The 20,406-nt window shown below is 40.4% G+C and overlaps 3 protein-coding genes and 2 pseudogenes across 4 annotated transcripts in view; all 5 read right to left on the reverse strand.

Annotated features, from left to right (window-relative positions):
* Positions 1 to 129, reverse strand: part of LOC146462665 (kelch-like protein 11) — a 3,689-nt gene extending 3,560 nt beyond the window's left edge. The window contains exon 1 of the mRNA XM_085085530.1: positions 1 to 129. This exon is cut by the window's left edge and continues 3,560 nt beyond it. Coding sequence (XP_084941656.1) covers positions 1 to 10 — 10 coding nt within the window. The 5' untranslated portion in view covers positions 11 to 129.
* Positions 130 to 4,649: 4,520 nt separating this feature from the next.
* The window catches only part of LOC146462666 (kelch-like protein 24), a 42,025-nt pseudogene continuing 26,268 nt past the window's right edge, over positions 4,650 to 20,406 (reverse strand). Inside the window, exon 2 of the transcript XR_014857111.1 lies at positions 4,650 to 5,320. The product of XR_014857111.1 is annotated as a kelch-like protein 24 (transcript). The remainder of the gene's footprint in view (positions 5,321 to 20,406) is intronic.
* On the reverse strand, positions 5,320 to 7,506 carry LOC146462667 (kelch-like protein 24). The gene has a single exon (XM_085085528.1). The coding sequence runs from the start codon at positions 7,462 to 7,464 to the stop codon at positions 5,599 to 5,601; it is 1,866 nt and encodes a 621-aa protein (XP_084941654.1). The 5' UTR covers positions 7,465 to 7,506; the 3' UTR covers positions 5,320 to 5,598.
* On the reverse strand, positions 9,058 to 11,846 carry LOC146462668 (kelch-like protein 24; annotated as a pseudogene).
* On the reverse strand, positions 16,172 to 18,218 carry LOC146462669 (kelch-like protein 24). The gene has a single exon (XM_085085532.1). It carries the CDS (start codon positions 18,200 to 18,202, stop codon positions 16,478 to 16,480), a length of 1,725 nt encoding a protein of 574 aa, XP_084941658.1. The 5' UTR covers positions 18,203 to 18,218; the 3' UTR covers positions 16,172 to 16,477.

Consider the following 20,406-nt stretch of genomic DNA (forward strand, 5'->3'; position numbering starts at 1 on the left):
AGTCTTCCATGTTTAAGGATAACAGCCTATAAATCTTCGTGAAACTTCTTGAATCGATCGATCGTACACGGAAGCGGAAAACGAAAGTAACTTGGTGGAGTCTTTCCCCAGGACTTCACGGTTGTGGTTACTTCCGGGTACTGGGGCGGGGAGAAAAGAAAGGTTACCCTTCCAGGGGACCCCTCAGTAAGCTAATTACACTGCCTCATACCTTGGTGCCCTCGAAAAGAGGCTGAGCTTAGAAAATCTGAATAATTCTTTATTGAAATATTTGAATTCACTCACAGGAAAGTCAAACGTCCAGTCCGTAATGTGACCGTTCAATTAAAGGCTATTTATTATGCTGTACAAGGTGGTTCTACCTTCTGAGTCTGTGGATAAAATCTTAAAGTGTGATCATTCAAATGAAAGCTGCTGAGCAGTACTTTTCTGTGGTACACTTCTTCCAACCTGCGATTAGATATACTTCTTTTTTACTGCTCTTGCCTAACTCTCGAGTCTGTGGTTTTTTGTTCTTGTCATGCATAGTCAGTTGTCATGCGCTCTTCAGCTCAGTTAATTGATCTCTTTAACTCATTCCACACTGATCTATCATATTTTGAATAATTATGCCATTTCGTAAGTAAGGCCACTCGTAATTCATACCGTCACAGATTTTAACCCAAACAGCTGTTAAACTATTCCCTTCGAGGGGATACACACCTTATGTAGTTAACGATCGGGGAGCAACACAACCCACGCTTCTCTTTCTTAGCAGAGATTTAAGTCCACGTCCGAGTCGAATACGAAACTAAATCAAGCTTTTAGCCTGTTAGGAAACTAAATAACCTTTCAGGTTTCTTTGGCAGTCATATCGTTATATCCTGACGAGGATAACACACAGTGTCAACATTTAGGGACCGGTCATTATTTATCGCCTGTTGGGGGGTGGTCGGAGGATTTTGGGGGGGATCCACTTGATTTTTAGGAGAACAGAGGTGGGGGATCAGTCGTAACTGAGAGCCCAAAAGGGGGAATCACTGACAATTTTGGAAGGATTCAGTGGGGGGACCACTCAAATCTGCTTGAACAATGCCAGTTTGAAAGCATACAACATAAATGTGCCCATTCTGCTGGGAGATGATAGCATTTGCAATCTCAATTTGTTTTAACACATGTACAACTTTATTTAAAAAACGGAAGTCTGTCACACTGGCGAATGTGTGTATTTCAATTTATATCGAGAAAGCTTTGTTTTAACGCTTCTATATTTTTCCTTTTACAACGTGCTCATGAATTAGCTAATATTCATCTTTAAGCATGACAGGTGAATTCTAAATTGTGAACTATATAAACTTCTGATAACTGAAACATTGCAAAAAGCGTGTTTGTTTAAACATAAACCATTTATCGCCTCTCCAGGGATGGGCATTCTGTGTCAGCTCCATACTAAATTCGATTCAACTGCTTCATCTGCCTCATCTTGAGCCTCATCATCCCATTCAACAACTTCATTTGCCTCTTGAGCCTCGTCATCCGATTCAACAGCAACATTTAGTCCCATTAGGTTGACCCTGGACTTTGTCCCCTTAAAATGGCCGCCACTTGCTCTAGATTTTTTTCTAGCAAAGGGTCTAGATGTAAATGCCTTGTTAGTCTCTAGGAGTAAAAAGTTCTCGTCGATTGAACCGAAAATTTGCCCCGCGACCTCGATTGAGGTCAAGTTTCCTGAGAGATGACGTGCCCTCTGCTTGAGTAGCTTGTCTATTCCTACGAACAGTAGGAAAAAGAGCGTATGGAAAAAATACTTGGCACGTTTGCAAGCAGGTTGTCGAAAGGATAGACGACGCCCCTGTCCTGAAGGCTTACACCAGTAGTAGAGTGAGTGAGTCTCCCGAAGAGTTATTCTTTTTTAATGCTTCTGAGTTAAATACGTACCGAAATGCTTCAGAAAACAGTAATGCCGAAATACCCGGTGCGGCATATCTTAGTAAAATAGAGAGTTTTATTGAGGACCACTACGTCCGAGGGGAGCTCTTTTTTGAATTTTGTCGGGATGCCTACAATAAACAAAGCGATGCAAGCTCCACACTCTGTTCCTGGTGTACCAACAACAGATGGGTGGGATCAGTAACGGAAACAATCCCTCAGCCTGTGCCAGAAAAACAAAATCCCGGGCACTTTATGGATGTGTACGAAACGCCGACAACAGGTCGTGCTCCAGACGATTATCAACAGAGGAAATGTCTGAAGGACTTGTACGAACAAAACACCATCTCTGCGGGGAATCCAAATACCATCGCTGCTTTCTGTGTAAACTATAGTGTTGAGGAAAAGCATGTCATTGAATACCTAGGCCATCTAAATGATATCAACATCAGGAAGGATATTAGAACAAGAGAGGCTAAGGAGAAAAAAAGGTCAGAAGAGGAACTAACATACAAGGACTTATTGAGAATGGCAAAGTTGGAAAGCTGAAGGTGAGACAGCTCGACCTGTACCTTAAGGACAATGGCCTGACCACTGTTGGTATAAAGCTGGACAAGATAAAGGCAATTCGCTACCATTACTATCGACAGAGAAGTCCAGGCAACGGGAATGAGTTGTCCAGCAGTGAGGAAGAGAGAGAAGAATCAGATACGGAGTTAGATGATGACGAGGATAGCGAAGATGATCTTGTCATTGCTGATCTCGATGAACAGTTAACTGTTCGTATCTTGATGCCAGTTTTAACTTTTGTACCAGATGACCAAATAGCTGAAGTTACTGTACAAGCAAACACTGGATGAAAAAAAAAAAACAAAAAAAATCAAAAAGAAAACAAACAAAAAAAACGAACAAAAAAAATTATCAAAATGTGAGCAAAGCTACAAAGGCTGATCTATTACACTATAGATGAAAAAAAAGGAGACCTGTTGATAGGGACTTGGTGGACTGCTATTTGGCACCCTAAAAAAAGTAACTTTGCAGTTTTAAGCAAGATTGCTTGTATGTCAACTGAATTCAGATGTCTGGATCCAGACAAGAAAAAGACACGGATCAAGAGACACTTTTAAAAAAAGACTACGCGATAACGGCTTTATTATGCTGTAAGTACATCACAGTTAGAAATACTACCTATATATGAACGTTTAAAACACTAAATATACACGTCGAAAGGTGAATATGGGTACAAAGGCATGGGGGGGGGGGGGATCACGAAAGTTATATATAGTTATGAGAGGGGATCACTTCAATAAAATAACAGTTAAGGGGGGGATCGGCTAAATTTCATCGTGTTCAGCCCAAAATCCTCCGATCCCTCCCCTCGCCCCCCCCCCCCCCCCCCCCCAGGCGATAAATAATGAAATAATGACAGGTCAGGTCCCTTACATAATCAAAAAAACACCGAATTGACACAACTTGTCAATATATGTATCTAGCAAAGTTTCAACCTTCTACTGCCAAAGTGTTTTGAGACAGATTACCCCTTCACTTTTTGAGTGATTAATTCATGGTGGCCCATGCCTTAATTTAACTGAGAAACTATTGCACGCCAGTTTAGGCCATATTATCAGTTGTTAACCGACTATGACCTTGATATCCGGTTGTCTTGAAAAACCTATAACGTAGATAAATATGTAGTAAAAAGACTACAAATCATCCTTCAGCTAAAAGCGGTCGAACAACAATAATGGCAACTGAGGTATACTAAAGGACATATTGCGCTTGATTGCACTCTGGCAACAATTTTAACATGGTTAGCACCCCCAGGGGTACTCAGGTATATTAGTTATAATTAGTGATCGCGGTTTTTCTTGATTTAGACATTTTTTCAAATTGAGATTGAAAAACTGATGATTTTGGTAGATTTTTTTTTGGGGGGGGGGGAGTGGTGTGTTGGGGGGGAAGGGACGGTGGGTCAATTGTTATCCGGAGTAGAACATTTCTTTGATGTTTGGCCTAACAGCTTGTAGTAATGCTAAATATACGAATGTACCAGGGTGAAAGTCTTAGTTTTCTTTAGAGACTGCAGTTAAGCACGTGAAAACGCGCGAAAATCGATCAGCAGCAGCCGCGTGAAAAAGCATTGCATTTTCTCGATCGTTCGAGAGGTTATCATAGAACACGGGAATTATGCCGGCATTCGCTTAATTTTCGCGCCCGGTTTGCCCTGAGCCGGGGTAGAGAAATACTGGCCAAAGTACTGAGTACTTATTACGTTTTAAAGAAACGTTAACGCCGCGAGTCGATCTGACGTCACTCCAGAGGACGGGAAGAGGAGAGAACCTGGAAACGAGGTTAATTTTTTCTGCTAAGGGGGAGGGGAGGGATGTGTGGAAATTTTCCAATTTACTTAACATTTCAAGCAGCGGGTTCTTGAGCTCCCGCCTTGAGGACCTACTGCAGTCATTGTACGGCTTAACCCCCAGTTTGGTTCAGGTACTAGATTTGTATATGACAATTAACCAGACAAACAGATGACAGGTAAATGTTTTAATTAAGGGAAAAGCGAAGTAAAACTGTTTGCAAAAACAGAACTGATTTATAAACCCACAGGTTACTCCTTGTCGAACGAAGCCGATATGTGTATACTATATTAGGAATCTTTACAACATAAGGAAATGCTTGTCTAACTCAACAATATCAATCCTTTTTTGTTCTAAATAACTAACAAGCCTGTTACGAACTTCACTTGACACACACGTCATGTATGTATATGGATGTTTGTCCACAAACATTAGCTGTTCTGAGAGGAGAACATATTTCCGAGAGGGAAGCTCAAGAAAAAGGGAATCCCCAGGAGGTGGGGGGGGGGAGGGGGCAGCGAGCGTCCAGTAACAGATGCCGACCAAGAACAAGGATCCGTGCATAGTTTCTTTGAATATATTTAAAGCCAAGTGAAGGTTACTACATCAAGAGATGCCAGGCACTCCGTTAAAGCGGCTCCAATTTGCAGTGCAAATTGCTGATTGTGTGGAATGTCTCTTGGAAAGAAAAACTGAGCTTATTTGATATGTCTTAGGTTTTGAGGCATTTTGACCAATCGCACGCAGGCAAAACTATTTCTTAGATAATAACAGCTCATAAACTGACTCGATTTTCTACAATAAAAGTTAAATACCCTGGTCAATTTAATAATAGTGGACAAAGCATAGATGGACCACTATGTCTACTAAAGGAGAAAATTAGAATCCGGGAAGCTTCTAAACTACTTCGGGGATCAAGTGAGCGCAAAACTCGACTGCTGCCAAGATTGACCTTCTATTCATTCAAGCCATGCGTTTGTGCACGGTACGTGGCATTTGAATATACTCGTGTACATGAGTTGTTCTCTCTGGACCCTGAACAAAAAGAGACACTGTTCGCTGTCTAAAAAATGAAGAAAGACAACGACGTTAGATGTATTGCGCCTGGCACTCGTCTACACAAAACACGATTTGGAATTTCATACAACTTGAAAACTGCATTCGATGTTAGTATAAGACTTCCCTCACGAGACATCTCAAAGGATTCTGGTGACGGCCAATGACTACAAAAATTGCACTTTTGGAAAATGTCGTTAGAGAAATGTCCAAAGAATTTTGGTGAATTTTGTCACTTTAAGCTTTGAAATCAGCTATCTCCTTTCGAGCTGGTTCATTTGAGTTTAGCAAGCGCTACTTTGGGAATTTTCAAAGCACAGCCTTTAAATGAAGGTTTACTGTCGTCCGGGTTCCTGACCCCTGGTATGGAGGCTCTCTGGGTCCATTTCTTCAATTCAGGATCGTAACTTTCAACTGTGCACTCAAATCTCTGATACTTTTGTGAACCACCCAGCACATACAGTGTTCCATTGACACACACCATGCTTCCCCACAAGCGTGGAACATTTAAGCTTCCGATAAACTGCCATTCGTTTGTAGAAATCGTGTACACTTCACATGAATTCAATTGCTTGTTCTCTCTTCCCTCCCCTCCTGCAACAAAAATACTTCCTTGAGTGGCCACACCAAAGGCACAGCCTCTTTCTTGCTGCATGTCTGCGATTTCCTCCCATTTGTTTAGAACAGTGTCAAATCTTTCTGCTTTCTTGAAAAATTCCACATTCCGCGGCATAGGCCAATTATGTCTATCTTGTTGCTGGGACTCACGTTTCCCACCCAAAACATAGAGACAGTCACCAGCAGCAATCACACAAGAGTCTTTCCTGTAACCCCTACGAGAAGTAAAAATACTCTCCCATGACCATGACCCCATATTGTATCTTTCAATCGTGGACTTGCTTTGCTCTCCTACAACATCAATGGCATAAATCTGCCCTCTGATAACTGCCACCCGTTTCTCATCAAAAGAAGAAAGATAGAAACGCGGCAAAGAGGACCAACCATCAAAGACAGGATCATATCGGTGAGTGCTCCAACGTCCATTAAAAGTGAGCAGCTGATCTCGGAATGTTACCATCTGGGTGCGGTCGTTCATTCTTTCGAACAAGCCGTCAGCCAAAAACTTCCACGCGTCTATCTCGGGAAGATAACACAAAGTGTGTTTACCACCACAAGCTACAATGGCGTGTGTTCCAAGCCTTCTTCTCGGTGACTTCATAAGAGAATTTCCACTTACACGACTAACTAACTCCATGGCGTCTGACACCCTTTTCAAACAAGAGTAGTTGTCACGCACCAGCTGGTTCGTCACGATATCAACAACAAGGACGTCACGCGATACCAAAACCAGTCGAACGTGACGAAACAATTCTTCAAACTTCGCCTTTCGATCGCTTTGGTTTTGTTCAATCCACTTTTGTATGATTTTCAAAACATCCTCTTCAGCTGCAACGCAAATGTCATCACTTGAAATCCACTTCTCAACCTCTTCGGCCTCCAAGTCTAAGAATTCGTCCAACTCTGCAACGGAGGCGAAGTTCTCGTGTACAAACTTCCTAGTTTTGGCGACAAGCTCTTCGCATTGGTATTTCTCGGCGAAGTAAAAGGTCGAAATGCAATTGGAGTTGGTCAATCGTTGCTCTAGAAATCGTCCAGCAAAGGTTTTTAAACAAACAAGAAGTAAGAAATCTGCTGCGATGATTAGATCCTTGGCGTTGCGTTCATCAAGAATCATGACATGTCCTGTGTAGATGGACTCCAAAACGCCTTCCAAAATTGCCGCCGAGATCTCCTCGAACCGAATGATGCCTTCTTCCTTTTCTTTCATCTCACTCTGAAAAAGCTTGGCGAAGAAGGGACTTACCGCCGAGAGCACATTTCTATGAGCCTTGAATTCTTTCCCTTCTTTCGCCACCAAGGTGATGTCGCACAAGTAATCTTGTCTTCGTTGCATGTTGAGTCTCTTCATTAACTCCACACAAAACAAATTCTGTTGCACCTCGGAGATGGGCTCTAAATCTTCCATACTCTTGGACGACGACTTGCTCTCGGTGTCAAACGTCTCCTGCGGAATCCCTTCGAAGTTACGAAACTCTTGTTGCTCTGAAGGCTCCGGCTCTGTTGCTTTATAGTTTTCCATACTGAAGGGGAAACGGCCTCGACTGATCTCCCTGAAATACACTATTGCACTGCTTTGTACTCGAAGAATTTGCGTGACTATCCCCAGGCCTTCACGGTCACGCTCATTTTCACTTCCGACTTACGGTTTGTGTCTTAGCGAAAAGAGGACGATCTTCCTCATCCGCGCAGTAGAAATGTATGGCTCTGCATATTGATCCTGTATATGTGATGAGTGAACCGTTAAATTATAAAGTCTACAACTTTTCTGGACGAAATATTCAGTGTGCCGACTATGTTGCGGTGATACGAAAGTCACACAGTGTTATATATATCAAGTAAAAACGACATCAACAAGAACTTTCCATGACAAATTCATCATGCCTGTAAAATAGCGATGAAGGTGATGGCCTTACAAAGCTATCTAGGTTGAAAAACTTGGAGTGGCTCCACGACCCCTCAGGAATGTTGGCCCCTTTCCTTCGCGCTCTTTGCAATTGGGCTATTTTTAATTTCTTGTGTTCATATTTTAAGTGGGATTATTAGGCACTTGAGGATTTAAGACTGAAGGAATAGAGGCCTTCGCTTAAACGACGCATGTTTAAAAGTATGAACTTAAAGGTCACTCGAGTGGCTGTTGCCGAATCTATTTATTTTGGATTTGATCCGCTCTTGTTGTTTGCCCAGTCTGTGACAATACTTTTAAACAGGGCATTAAGCCAGGTATGGTTTAGTTCGTTTAAATTCCCTTTGTCTCACTTGATTCAGTCGCTGTCCCTTTAAATCAAACGCACGTTTCGTATAAACTGTTAGGAGAAGAAAAAGACTACTGGCTGTCTAGCTGATTGATAACCGATACCAGCAATGGGAGAAACGATATTTTATTTTTTATTATAAAATAGCCAGGGTCAAGCAAGCACTGTGATTGGTCAAAATGAGTTCTGTATAACTCCACAAAGCACGAAGCATACGTATGGTGCGTGCATTATAATTGTACATATGCACGGAGCACACGTCAGATTTTTTGCCTGTGAAAAATCTGAGAAATTCAGAGACAGAATGCGCTGTCACTTCAGCGATTCGCAAAGAACAGTCTCCTGTACTGATGTTTCCAGACTTTTAATTAACTTGAACGTGTCTCTCAACACCTTAAAATTTAAACTTGACTTGTAGTTAACTTCTTGAACTTGCTTACGACGAGACGAAAAACTAAAACAGTTTGACTTTTTACTTGATTGCGCGCGCTGTCGCGTGCCCCGTCGTAATCGTGTCGTGATCGGCAAGAGCGCGCGCTATTAAATTACGCGTTATCTCGCGTAAGGAGAAACTTGATGTTGATTCATTAAAATTCGCACTTGTCTGAGGAGTTGCGATTGTTTATATTTTATAGAAGAAATAAAAAACTTGTTCCTCGTGCATTGTTGAGTTATATAAGCACTTTGGGAATTTTTTTTCTCTCTGCACTTCTCTCGTGTCCTTAAAAATTCCCGCGTGCTTATATAACTCAACAATGCACTCGGCGGGTCAAACAAAACCCGGATAACGCGTCTACTCTCGCAGAAAAGAACGGAATGAACAAAAACGAATCACTTAGCAACAAAACAACAAAATAAAATTGACAAGTCCACAGGCGTAACATTTGTCACACAGTCTCAGTACGTTCACTTCAGCGACTTACGATCAAGTTTTGAAAACTGAGGGACTGTTCATATAAGGAACAACAACTGTTGTCCGCCAGTTTACGTGAAAGCATATGGCGTCACGTGACGCTTCTTGACCAATCTCAGGCAAGAGAAAATATATGGCTGGATAATAAGTGTTCAAATACGTAAACAGGATCAACGGTGAAGAAAAAAACAAAGATGGAGAGATAGAACACTAGGTCTTACAGTAGCAAAAGTCCCTATTCTCTTGTAGGGATAACGGTCTGGTGTGGGAAAACGCGACAAAGTGCGCGCAGAATTGGACACACCGCGCAATAAAACACGTTTATCGACTCTCGCTATGAGTTTTCTGAAGGCACCTGACGTTCGTGCGCCCTCGGTTATCTCCGAACGAAAGGGAAAACCGTTCTGATACTGACGTTAGACAGAACAATTATCTCCAACGAAGCTCATACGTAGATTTTTTTGTTTGGAAAAAGAAGGAAAAACTCTTTCGAGTGTTTGATATAGCTTCTCAAAACTATTGATAATTCTTGGAGAAATTCGAAGGAAAAGTTCACAAAATTTTATGATAATTAAGATCACATTTGAGTTTCTCAAACTCATTAATAATTCATAATTCATAAAGAGAAAACAAGGAAAATCACTACCGTGACCGTGGTTTGGATATGTGATCCTAATTACCATACAATTTTGCCAACTTTAGCCTTAAATTTCTCCAAAAATTATAAATCATTTGAGAAGCTTTATCAAACACTCGAAAGTGTGTTTCATCAGATATCCAAACATCTTGAAGTCGTTTAAAAAAACTCGGCTGCGCCTCGTGTTTTTCAACCTTCCTCTCAGTGTTTGGATATCTGATGAAAGACTCTTCCTCGTGTTTGATATATTACATAAACATCGGAGTTCAACTCTTTCCTGCCGAGTCAATTCATGCGAGTTAAGCAAGCATTCCTTCAGGAAGTTTCAATGCACAGCCTTTAAATAAAAGGGGTTTCTCGTCTCCTGGAATCTTATCCACTGGTATGGAGGTCTTTTGAATCCACTCGTTTGTTGTGGGATTATAACTTTCAACTGTGTACAAGAGCGGCGTATGTGGACATTTTAAACCACCCAGCACATATAGTCCTCCGTTAACACACACCATGCTTCCCCACAAACGCGGAACATTAAAGCGTCCGATGAACTGCCATTCGTTTGTGGAAATATTGTACACTTCACATGATTTCAATTGTATCTTCCAAGTCTCCTGTCCTCCAGCAACAAAAATCTTTCCTTGAGTTGCCACACCAAAGGCACAACCTCTTTCTTGTTGCATGTTCGCGATTTCTTCCCACTTGTTCGGAACGGTGTCAAATCTCTCTGCTTTAGCGACACATTTCACATTTCACCGAAACCCGTGATATCTATTCCTTTTCTGAGATTTAGTTTTCCCACCCAAAACATAGAGACAGTCACCGGCAGCAATGACGCTCTCCCATGACCATGACTCTATATTGTATCTTTCGATTGTGGATTTGTTTTGCCGCTCATCTTCAACGTCAATAGCATAGATCTGCCCTCTGATAACTGCCACCTGTCTCGAGAAGGATTTAAGATGCAAATGCTTCAAAGAGGACCAAGCATCAAAAGCAGGATCATATCGGTGAGTGTTGCAACTTCCGAAAAAAGTGAACAGCTGATCCCGGAATATAACCATCTGAGTGCAGTAAAAAAAAATTTTTTAACAAGCCATTCGCCAAAAACTTCCACGTGTCCGTCTCGGGAAGATAACACAAAGTGTGTTTACCACCACAAGCTACAATGGCGTGTGTTTTAAGCCTTCTTCTCGGTGACTTAAAGGCATTTTCACTTGCACAACTAATTAACTCTATGGCGTCCAACACCTTTGTCAAACAAGAGTAGTTGTCACGCACCAGCTGGTTCGTCACGATATCAACAAGCAGAAATTCACGCGATACCAAAACCAATCGAACGTCACGAAACAATTCTTCAAACTTCGCCTTTCGATCGTTTTCGTTTTGTTCAATCCATTTTTGTGTGATTTTCAAAACATCCTCTTCAGCTTCAACACAAATGTCATCGCTTGAAATCCACCTCCCAACCTCTTCAGCCTCCAACTCTAAGAATTCGTCCAACTCTGCAACGGAGGCGAAGTTCTCGTGTACAAACTTCCTACTTTTGGCGATAAGCTCTTTGGATTGATATTTCTCGGCGAAGTAAAAGGTCGAAATGCAATTCGAGTTGGTCAATAGTTGCTCTACAAATCGTCCAGCAAAGGTTTTCAAACAAACAAGATGTAAATAATCGGCTGCGATGATCAAATCCTTTGCACTTTGTTCATCATGTATCTTGACATGTCCTGTGTAGATGAACTCCAAAACGTCTTCCAAAACTGACACCGAGATCTCCTCGAACCGAATGATGCCTTCTTCCTTTTCTTTCCACTCCTTCTTAAAAACCCTGACGAAGAAGGGACTTACCGCCGAAAGCACATTTCTATGAGCCTTGAATCTCTCCCTTCTTTCGCCACCAAGGTGATGTCGCACAAATAGTCTTGTCTTCGTTGCATGTTGAGTCGCTTCATTAACTCCACACAAAACGAAGCTTGTTCAGCTTCAGAAATCGGCTCTAAGTCTCCCATGTTTAAGGATAACAACCTATAAAAATTGATGGAACACAGTTCATTGAATCGATCGATCGTTCACCGAAGCGGAAAACTAGAGTAATATAGTGGTGTCTTTCTTTCCCCAGGCCTTCACGGTTGTGGTTTCTTTAAGGTACTGGGTAGGGAGGGGAAGGAGGGTTGCCCTTCCAGGGGACCCCTCAGTAAGCTAGTTAAACTGCCTTGTTCCTAGGTGTCCGCGAAAAGAGGCTGAGTTTGGAAAATCTGACCCGTCCGTAATGTGACCGTTCAATTATGCTCTACAAGGTGGTTCTACCTTTAGAGTCTGTGGATAAATTCTTTAAGTGTGATCATTCAAATGAAAGCTACTGAGCAGTACTTTTCCTATGATACCCTTCTTCCAAACTGCGGTCAGATATATATATATTTTTTTCACTGTTCTTTCCTAATCCACGAGTCACAGTCATTTCGTCTTTTACGCCGAGCAAAATAAATAAACCATTTGCTTTGAATCTTGTTAGACAACAAGATGATCTTGTTATGGAAGCGAGGCTAAGTGCAAAGTTTTTGTTAAGAAAATTAGTTTTTATTCACATGCAAACAAAACTAATTTTCACAGGAATAGTTTTACACTTTAGCCTCGCTTCCGGCAAAGTGAGGTTCACAGGAACTCGGAAATGGCCTATTAAGGCGACTGGAAACCAAGGTAATATCAAGTGTGAAATTCTCCTTACTGTTTGGTAGTAGATATTAGAATAAGGTGTAATAGTAGCCTGCAATGCAGGCGTATTTTTGGAACAGGAGCGCTGAATAATCCTTCGTTGCTGTCATCTTGGGCGAGGAAGCGCGCGAGGGTTGGAGCGAGTCAAAAGTGACCCTAAGGGAGAGGACGACTGGCTGAGAAATAAAGGAGGGGGGAGGGGGAGAGGAGGGGTTCGCTCTCATTTCCTGCCCCCCCCCTCCCCCTCAGCCTCCTTCAAATACGCGAATTAAATTTATTATTCAGTGCTCGTCCACAAAAAACGCCTGCACTGCAGGCTATAGGTGTTCAGAAGTTTGGTTTTAATTATTGTTGAGTTAAATTTCATTTGATTTCCATATAGACTATCCCCTATAAATTTATATAAATCTTTGCAATTACAATTCGACCTCCTGTTGTAATAGGACATGTTCACTATGGCGTCATTTTACTACAACTTCCAAAATCCTTCTAGTTTTTCTTTTCTCGTGCTAAATAGAGCTATTGTTCTTTGCTCTCCACTGGGATTACAAAATTTGCATTTGAAAAGGAAAACGAAATGAATAATTTCTGGTAGTTGTAGTAAAATGACGCCATCATGAAAATGGCCTATTATTCAGTGATTACAAAGGTAAAAATATTTAATTTTTATGCAAAATTGGTCAGTGACAAAGAGAATGAAGGAATTCAAGAGAAGGTCATGCATGCAGTGTAATGTTTTGTAGCATTTCTGACTACAAACTAGCATAATTTTGTATTGAACTTGTGTAATTTAGTATCTGTATTACTATACATTATGTACAAACCCAGAACACTAAAACAAATCAATAATATTGTCCTTGAATATTTATAGTATTTCATGACAAAGTAGACATATATAAATGCAAGGTGCAATAATCTGTGTTGAAATTTGTCTGCCTGTTGTCATTCTATGTCAGGCTACAATAATAGCTATATAATAATTATTATTATTAGTAACCAGGTAATTACAAGTAGGCAGCTTTCCCCTACAGCACTGACTGAACTGCAGGGCCAGACTAATCTCTGGCCCTTATCGCAGTGTACAAAGAAGACAGATGGAGACACTCCAGACGGCTAAGATGGTACATGAAGCAACACCACAAAATATCACATGCACCAGCGTATGAGGGACTGGCAGCAGTTTTAAATAGTAAAGCTTCTGTTACAGAGATATTTATAATATATAAAAGAAATGTACAAAGATTAGAGATAAAGTTATTCCAAGAATTATCAAAGTAAAATAGTGAATTTTGAAAAGAGGAAAGCCTGTATGCAGCTCTGGGGAAAATTTTCTCCCATTTGGAGCTAACTGCTCTAAGACTGTGAAACTGTTCACAGATATGTAGCAATGTTGAAAGAGTAAATGACTGAAATAGAAAGGAAAACATATCCTATTCAAGTCAATGATAAGGAGACACTTTTGTCCTTTACATTTGAGCTACTACCAAATAACATGAAATATTTGGCTTTCTTAGGAGGAGAACTTAGTATATCAGCATCCTATTTTTCTCCCTTTGCAGATGTAATGGAAGATGACATCAACAATCCTCAAGGGAAGTTTGGTTCAGACCCTGGAAACTAGTGGCATCCCTGGAAATAGGCCATGTGGTGCCTGTGCATGCAAGACAGGTCCATGAATCCCTGGGCATAGGTTTAGGGATAAACACTATGGAGGGGAGGAAGGTAAAGCACATTGCTTTGGCCAAGTTCACCAACAACACCCAGTTTAGTAACAGATGGGTACAGGTTTTTAAGCATGAATATATGACTTTGTTCTGGTTGCGGGAGAATGGGTGTGATGAAACAGTTCACAAGCTCGACTCCAGGAGTTTCATGACATACCCAAGAGATGTTCCACTCCCCAGTTTTGACACTGTGGGCTACCTAAAAATACTGATCACGGGAAATGCAACTTCTGTTCTGAGCAGTTGCGTCAGATACTCAGTAACTGACTGTGTGATTTAAGGAAAAACCACAAATGAATTAAGCTAAAGCATTTGAAGTTGATAAATTAATGGAACCCTAAGTGAACAAAAGATAGATATTAGCACTAAGATAAAAATATATAAATTTATTAAGTCATGCTTCAATAAAGTCTATGTACTGCACGTGGAGCTTATTCTATGGTCAGCCTCTCTTTCCACTCAGGGCTTCCGAAATGTCAGGTGATGTCAATCAACAACAGTTATTTTCAGAACTACACTTGCCCCCACTATCTAACGACAATAACTACTGATGCTTCTGAGTTTTAATAATTGTCATTAACCATTGCCATGAGAAGAACATATGAAAGTGACCTTCTGTATGGAGGTGACACACTAGTGGGGGGGGATAGAAACATATGGAGTCACATGTTCTTTTTTCCTGATTATCCCATAGTGGAAAGAGAACTGCCTATAGTCTATCAGAAGCTAATCGTTATACAAAATATCGTAAGTTTGTCAAATAGTACATTTTATTATATAAACAACAGTGAAATACCAGGTGAGCTTTCGTGCGAAAACATATGAAAATAACACCGTTACTATAAGTACATAATAAATCGCGCCTTTCGCAGCGAAAATGAAATGGTTTGGTATTTCATTGGTGTTTATATAATAAATAGAATATTACATTGCCGCTTGGAGATACGAAATTACTCTCACTCGAACAGAAATTTCATATCTCCGCGCGGCCATGTAATATCCTCTATATAACATATTCCTGACATATAAATGCTCTATTGTCATTAGTGATATGCACACAAAAATCCCAGTGATCATGTTTACCAAATTATGACAGACATATCATCAGTTACACAATCCAATATAATAAAGAAGCTAATTTTGGGCCTGACCAGCTGAAACACTAAAATATGTAATTAATTTAGTACAAATTAGTATAGCTTGTAACTTATTTCACTGATAAGGTTAAGAATAGATTTCAAAATTTAAATATATACATATTATATATGAATTTTATGATTAACAAACAAATCATTTCATGTCTCCTTTTTTCACATACAGTAGAACCCCGGTAACTTGAACTCTGAAGGGAAACGAAAAACTGTTTGAGTTAGTGGGGTTTCGAGTTATCGGGGTCGATTAAAATATTCAATTTTCCAGGTTAATAATTAATAGTTCATTGATTTTCAGCACTTTGGTATACAATACAGTGCAAATTAAACTTTATAATATTTCACGAGAACCTAATACATTTTGCAACAATTGTAACGATTATGCATTCTTACGACAATGCAATACAGTGAATGTTACTTAGTTTATTTAATACACTCAATTTATGTTCCCTTTTGCATCATCCAGTCTTTGTTCTAGTGTTAGAATTCAATCACATGATATGAAAAACTAATGGGATATCTCAATGGGCATCCGTGGCAAGTTATAAGAACCAGAAAATCTAGTTATCGGGGTAAATTTTCATCAAGGTAAACAAAATTTAGTTTGGGTTAGTGGGGTTTTCGAGTTAACCGAGTAAAAATGACTGAAAAGTTGGGTCAAATTTTAGGGAATTGAGACTCAGTTCGAGTTAGCGAGTTATCCGAGTTCGAGTTACCGGGGTCCTACTGTATTTGAAAATATTTTGAAATTTGTATTAATGTGATTTTAAACAAATTATTACATTACATTTTATAAAAATAATATAATATTAAGAGGTAACTCAAATTTTATCATAGAAAATTTACCAATATACTAGAGCGCCTCAAACTGTATTAAAAAATGCCCCATTTGCGTCCGCCATTTTGTTTAGTCTTTCAGAGGCAGGTTCGGGTCAACCGCTGACAGTTTACCTGCACTGGTCATCTGGCAACTTTTGCTCATAAAAGTCCCCAGTGTATTAAACCACCTGCAATGATGTAATCAGCTTAGTCTCACAAGATATAGCATAGCATTCTCATGACAAGTCTCTAGAGAAACTTCACTACCAAGATTGCACTGATTGTTACAACCATAAGAATCTGAATTTAGCTCTTTCCAAACGAGCCAATTCATTTGAGTTTATCAAGCACTCCTTTAGAAAGTTTCAATGCACAACATTTAAATGAAGGTTTAGGTTTGCCTTTAATTTCGTCCTCTGGTATGGAGGTCTTTTGAATCCACTCGTTTGTTGTGGGATTATAACTTTCAACTGTGTACTCAGGCGATAAAAATGATTGATATCTAGAACCACCCAGCACATACAGTGTTCCATTAACACACACCATACTTCCCCACACACGCGGAACATTCAAGCTTCCGATAAACTGCCATTCGTTTGTGGAAATATTGTACACTTCACATGATTTCAATTGTTTGTTCCCTCTCCTGTACCCTCCAGCAACAAATATCTTTCCTTGAGTGGCCACACCAAAGGCACAACCTCTTCCTTGCTGCATGTCTGCAATTTCTTCCCATTTGTTTTGAACAGTGTCAAACCTCTCTGCTTTTCCAACATATTCTCCTACTCCTTGCTCTAAAGGCTTCCCACCCAAAACATACATACAGTCACCAGCAGCAACAACACAAGAGTGATCCCTGCAACCCTCATGAGACGTGAAAATTTTTTCCCATGAACATGAACCCATACTGTATCTTTCAATTGTGGATTCTTCTATGCTTCGATGGACATGAATGGCATAGATCTGCCCTCTGATAACTGCCAACTGTTTCAAATTGGAAGAAAGATGCAAATGTTTCAAAGAGGACCAAGCATCAAAAGCAGGATCATATCGGTGAGTGTTGTAACTTCCGTCAAAAGTGAACAGCTGATCTCGGAATGTTACCATCTGGGTGCAGTCATTCATGTTTTTGAACAAGCAATTCGCCAAAGCCTTCCACGTGTCCGTCTCGGGAAGATAGCACAGAGTGTTTTTACCACCACAAGCTACAATGGCGTGTGTTCCAAGCCTTTTTCTTGGTGATTGTATAAGAGCATCTTCACTTGTAAAACTAACTAACGCTATGGCGTCGGATACCCTTTTCCAACAAGAGTAGTTGTCACGCACCAACTGGTTCGTCACGACATCAACAACAAGGACGTCACGCGATACCAAAACCAGCCGAACGTGACAAAACAATTCTTCAAACTTCGACTTTCGATCGCTTTCGTTTTGTTCAATCCACTTCTGTATGATTTTCAAAACATCTTCTTCAGCTGCAACGTAAATGTCATCACTTGAAATCCACCTCTCAACCTCTTCGGCCTCCAGGTCTAAGAATTCGTCCAATTCTGCAACGAAGGCGAAGTTTTCGTGTATAAACTTCCTGCTTACGGTGACAAGCTCTTCGCAGTGGTATTTCTCGGCGAAGTAAAAGGTGGAAATGCAATTCGAGTTGGTCAATCGTTCCCTAAAAAACCGCCCAGCGATGGTTTTCAAAGAAACAAAGAGCAAATAATCGGCTGCGATGACCAAGTCCTTTGCACTTCGTTCATCATGTATCTCGACATGCCCTGTGTAGATGAACTCCAAAACGTCTTCCAAAATTGACGCCGAGATCTCCTGGAACCGAATGATGCCTTCTTCCTTTTCTTTCATCTCGCTCTGAAAAAGCTTAGCGAAGAACGGACTTACCGCCGAAAGCACATTTGTATGAGCTTTGAATTCGTTCCCTTCTTTCGCCACCAAGGTGATGTCGCACAAATAATCTTGTCCTCGTTGCATGTTGAGTCGCTTCATTAACTCCACACAAAACGAAGCTTGTTCAGCTTCAGAAATCGGCTCTAAGTCTTCCATGTTTAAGGATAACAACCTGTAAAAATTGGTGAACCTCAGTTGCTTGAATCTATCGATTGCACGTGTCTTTCTTTCCCCAGGACTTCACGGTTGTGGTTATTTCCGGTTTCCGGGTACTGGGCGGGGAGGGGAAGGAGGGTTGGCCTTCCAGGGGACCCCTCAGTAAGCTTGTTTCACTGCCTCGTTCCTAGGTGCCCGCAAAGAGAGGATAAGCCTCGAAAATCTAAATAGTTCTTTTTTTCTCTCTCTCAGGAAAGTTAAACTTCCTGTCCGTAATGTGACCGTTGAATTTAACGGTATTTGTTATGCTGTACAAGGTGATTCTACCTTTTGAGTCTGTGGATAAAATCCTAAAGTGTGATCATTCAAGTGTGGTACCCTTCTTCCAAACTGTGGTCAGATATATTTCTTTTTAACTTTTCTTTCCTAATCCACGAGTCACAGTCATTTTGTCTTTTACGCCGAGCAAAATACGATGATTCATGGCCACTACTACAACACCCCCGGGGGAGGGGGGACTCTCGTATGAAAGGGGCAGAGATACTCGTCGTAAATTTTGAATTAAATCCCTAAAGGAGACCAATCTGGGCGTGGCCCAATCTTTTTTAGACCCCTAAAAGAGACCATTTTAAAACACAGACAACTATTTATTTTTATATTTCTTCGTGTGCGACCCTAAACGAAACCTTCACGGCTAAATGAAATGGAGTTTTGCCCAGAACATCCGAAGTGAGACCAGAATCCGAAGTTTACACCCCTAAGCGAGACGTCTAGCATCCCCCACCCCCCTTCCCGGGACAACACCCTTGAATTTAGCCATTTCTTGTTGAAATATAATAATTTGGCTGGGGGTAATTAGTGAACGAGATAAAAGGGAAAAGCTTTCATATTTAGAATTTTGCAGAACACCGAAGGCCAAGGCGTAGAAGTCCCTGATAATGTCAAATGTCTGCCATAACCGAATAATTGAGGGCTAACTGTCTCAGTGTATAATTAATTGGTGCTTAACCCCAAATAGTATAGGGAAGTGCTTAGACCTAAATAATAATATCATTCATTGTTAAACCATAAGTGTTGTAGATGAGCGTAAAATGCTACATTCTGTTTACGGCGTAGTATGCAAAATGCTCCTGCCCGCTTCATTTATCTAACGGAACGGCGGCTGCAGAATACAGAGATGTTTTAGTATCAATTTAAAAAAATGATACTAATTAATATAAAAAATTAACAGACCAGACCCAATTGTTCAAAGAGCGGTTAACTTTATCTAACGGATAAAATGTATTAGTTGGCTTATGCAAGAAAGCAATATCATCTCATTTTTTAATGGCCAGCTATAACAAGCTTGTTGTTATCATTTACTTCATGAAACATTTGACATGTTGAAAAACACAAAAGCAAACAACATTCTCAACTATATAACAATGCCGTTTATGTGCACGCCTTGTTGGGCATAAATAAACTTGTCAATGCAATATGAACATTCAGTCTGTTCCAAGAAGAGAACCCTTCAAACATTTTTTGCTGAAAACGCGCGTAGAGTAGTTTGAGATGCCAGCCGTCTCCTCCCCCAAACCCACAGAGGGCGTGGCTCCAGTGGGTTAGGGGGAGCAGACGGCTGACATTTCAGACAACGCGTACAGGTGTTGAATTTTTAGTCTTTGCATGTTCCAACACCTGGAACCAATTTAATAAAATTTTTCTGCGCTTCGACAATTATGTTGATGTCCTGGTCTGGTCCAACAGCAAAACGCTCTTCCATCTTGAAGTTTTCAAGGAATGTTTTTTTTAAATCACCCTGAAGCGAGCCACGATCAAGTTTTGAAAACTGAGGGATTTTTCATATAAGGAACGTCATATGATATTTCCCAGATTTTCATGTTGAAACATATGGCGTCACATGACGCATCTTGACCAATCATAAACAAGCAAAAATACATTGATGGATAATAAGTTCTGATAAACGCTTACACGACTCGATTTAGTATATTGTAGCAATGACCAAACTGGGAAAAAAAGAAAAGATGAACTATAATAGGTCTTGTAAGAACAAATTTAACCACATTACACGGATGAGTTCTGGACTCGATTAAACTTGACAGTGCTAAATACAGATTAAAAATAACTATATGCTAATAAACATGTTTAAAATTAAGCGACTATTTAAGCCGCTTATGACAGATGTTTTTTTGTGCCCTTTTAAA

The sequence above is a fragment of the Pavona decussata genome, unplaced genomic scaffold, assembly GCF_977016875.1.
Source record: "Pavona decussata unplaced genomic scaffold, jaPavDecu1.1 SCAFFOLD_186, whole genome shotgun sequence".
Classification (NCBI taxonomy): Eukaryota; Metazoa; Cnidaria; class Anthozoa; order Scleractinia; family Agariciidae; genus Pavona; species Pavona decussata.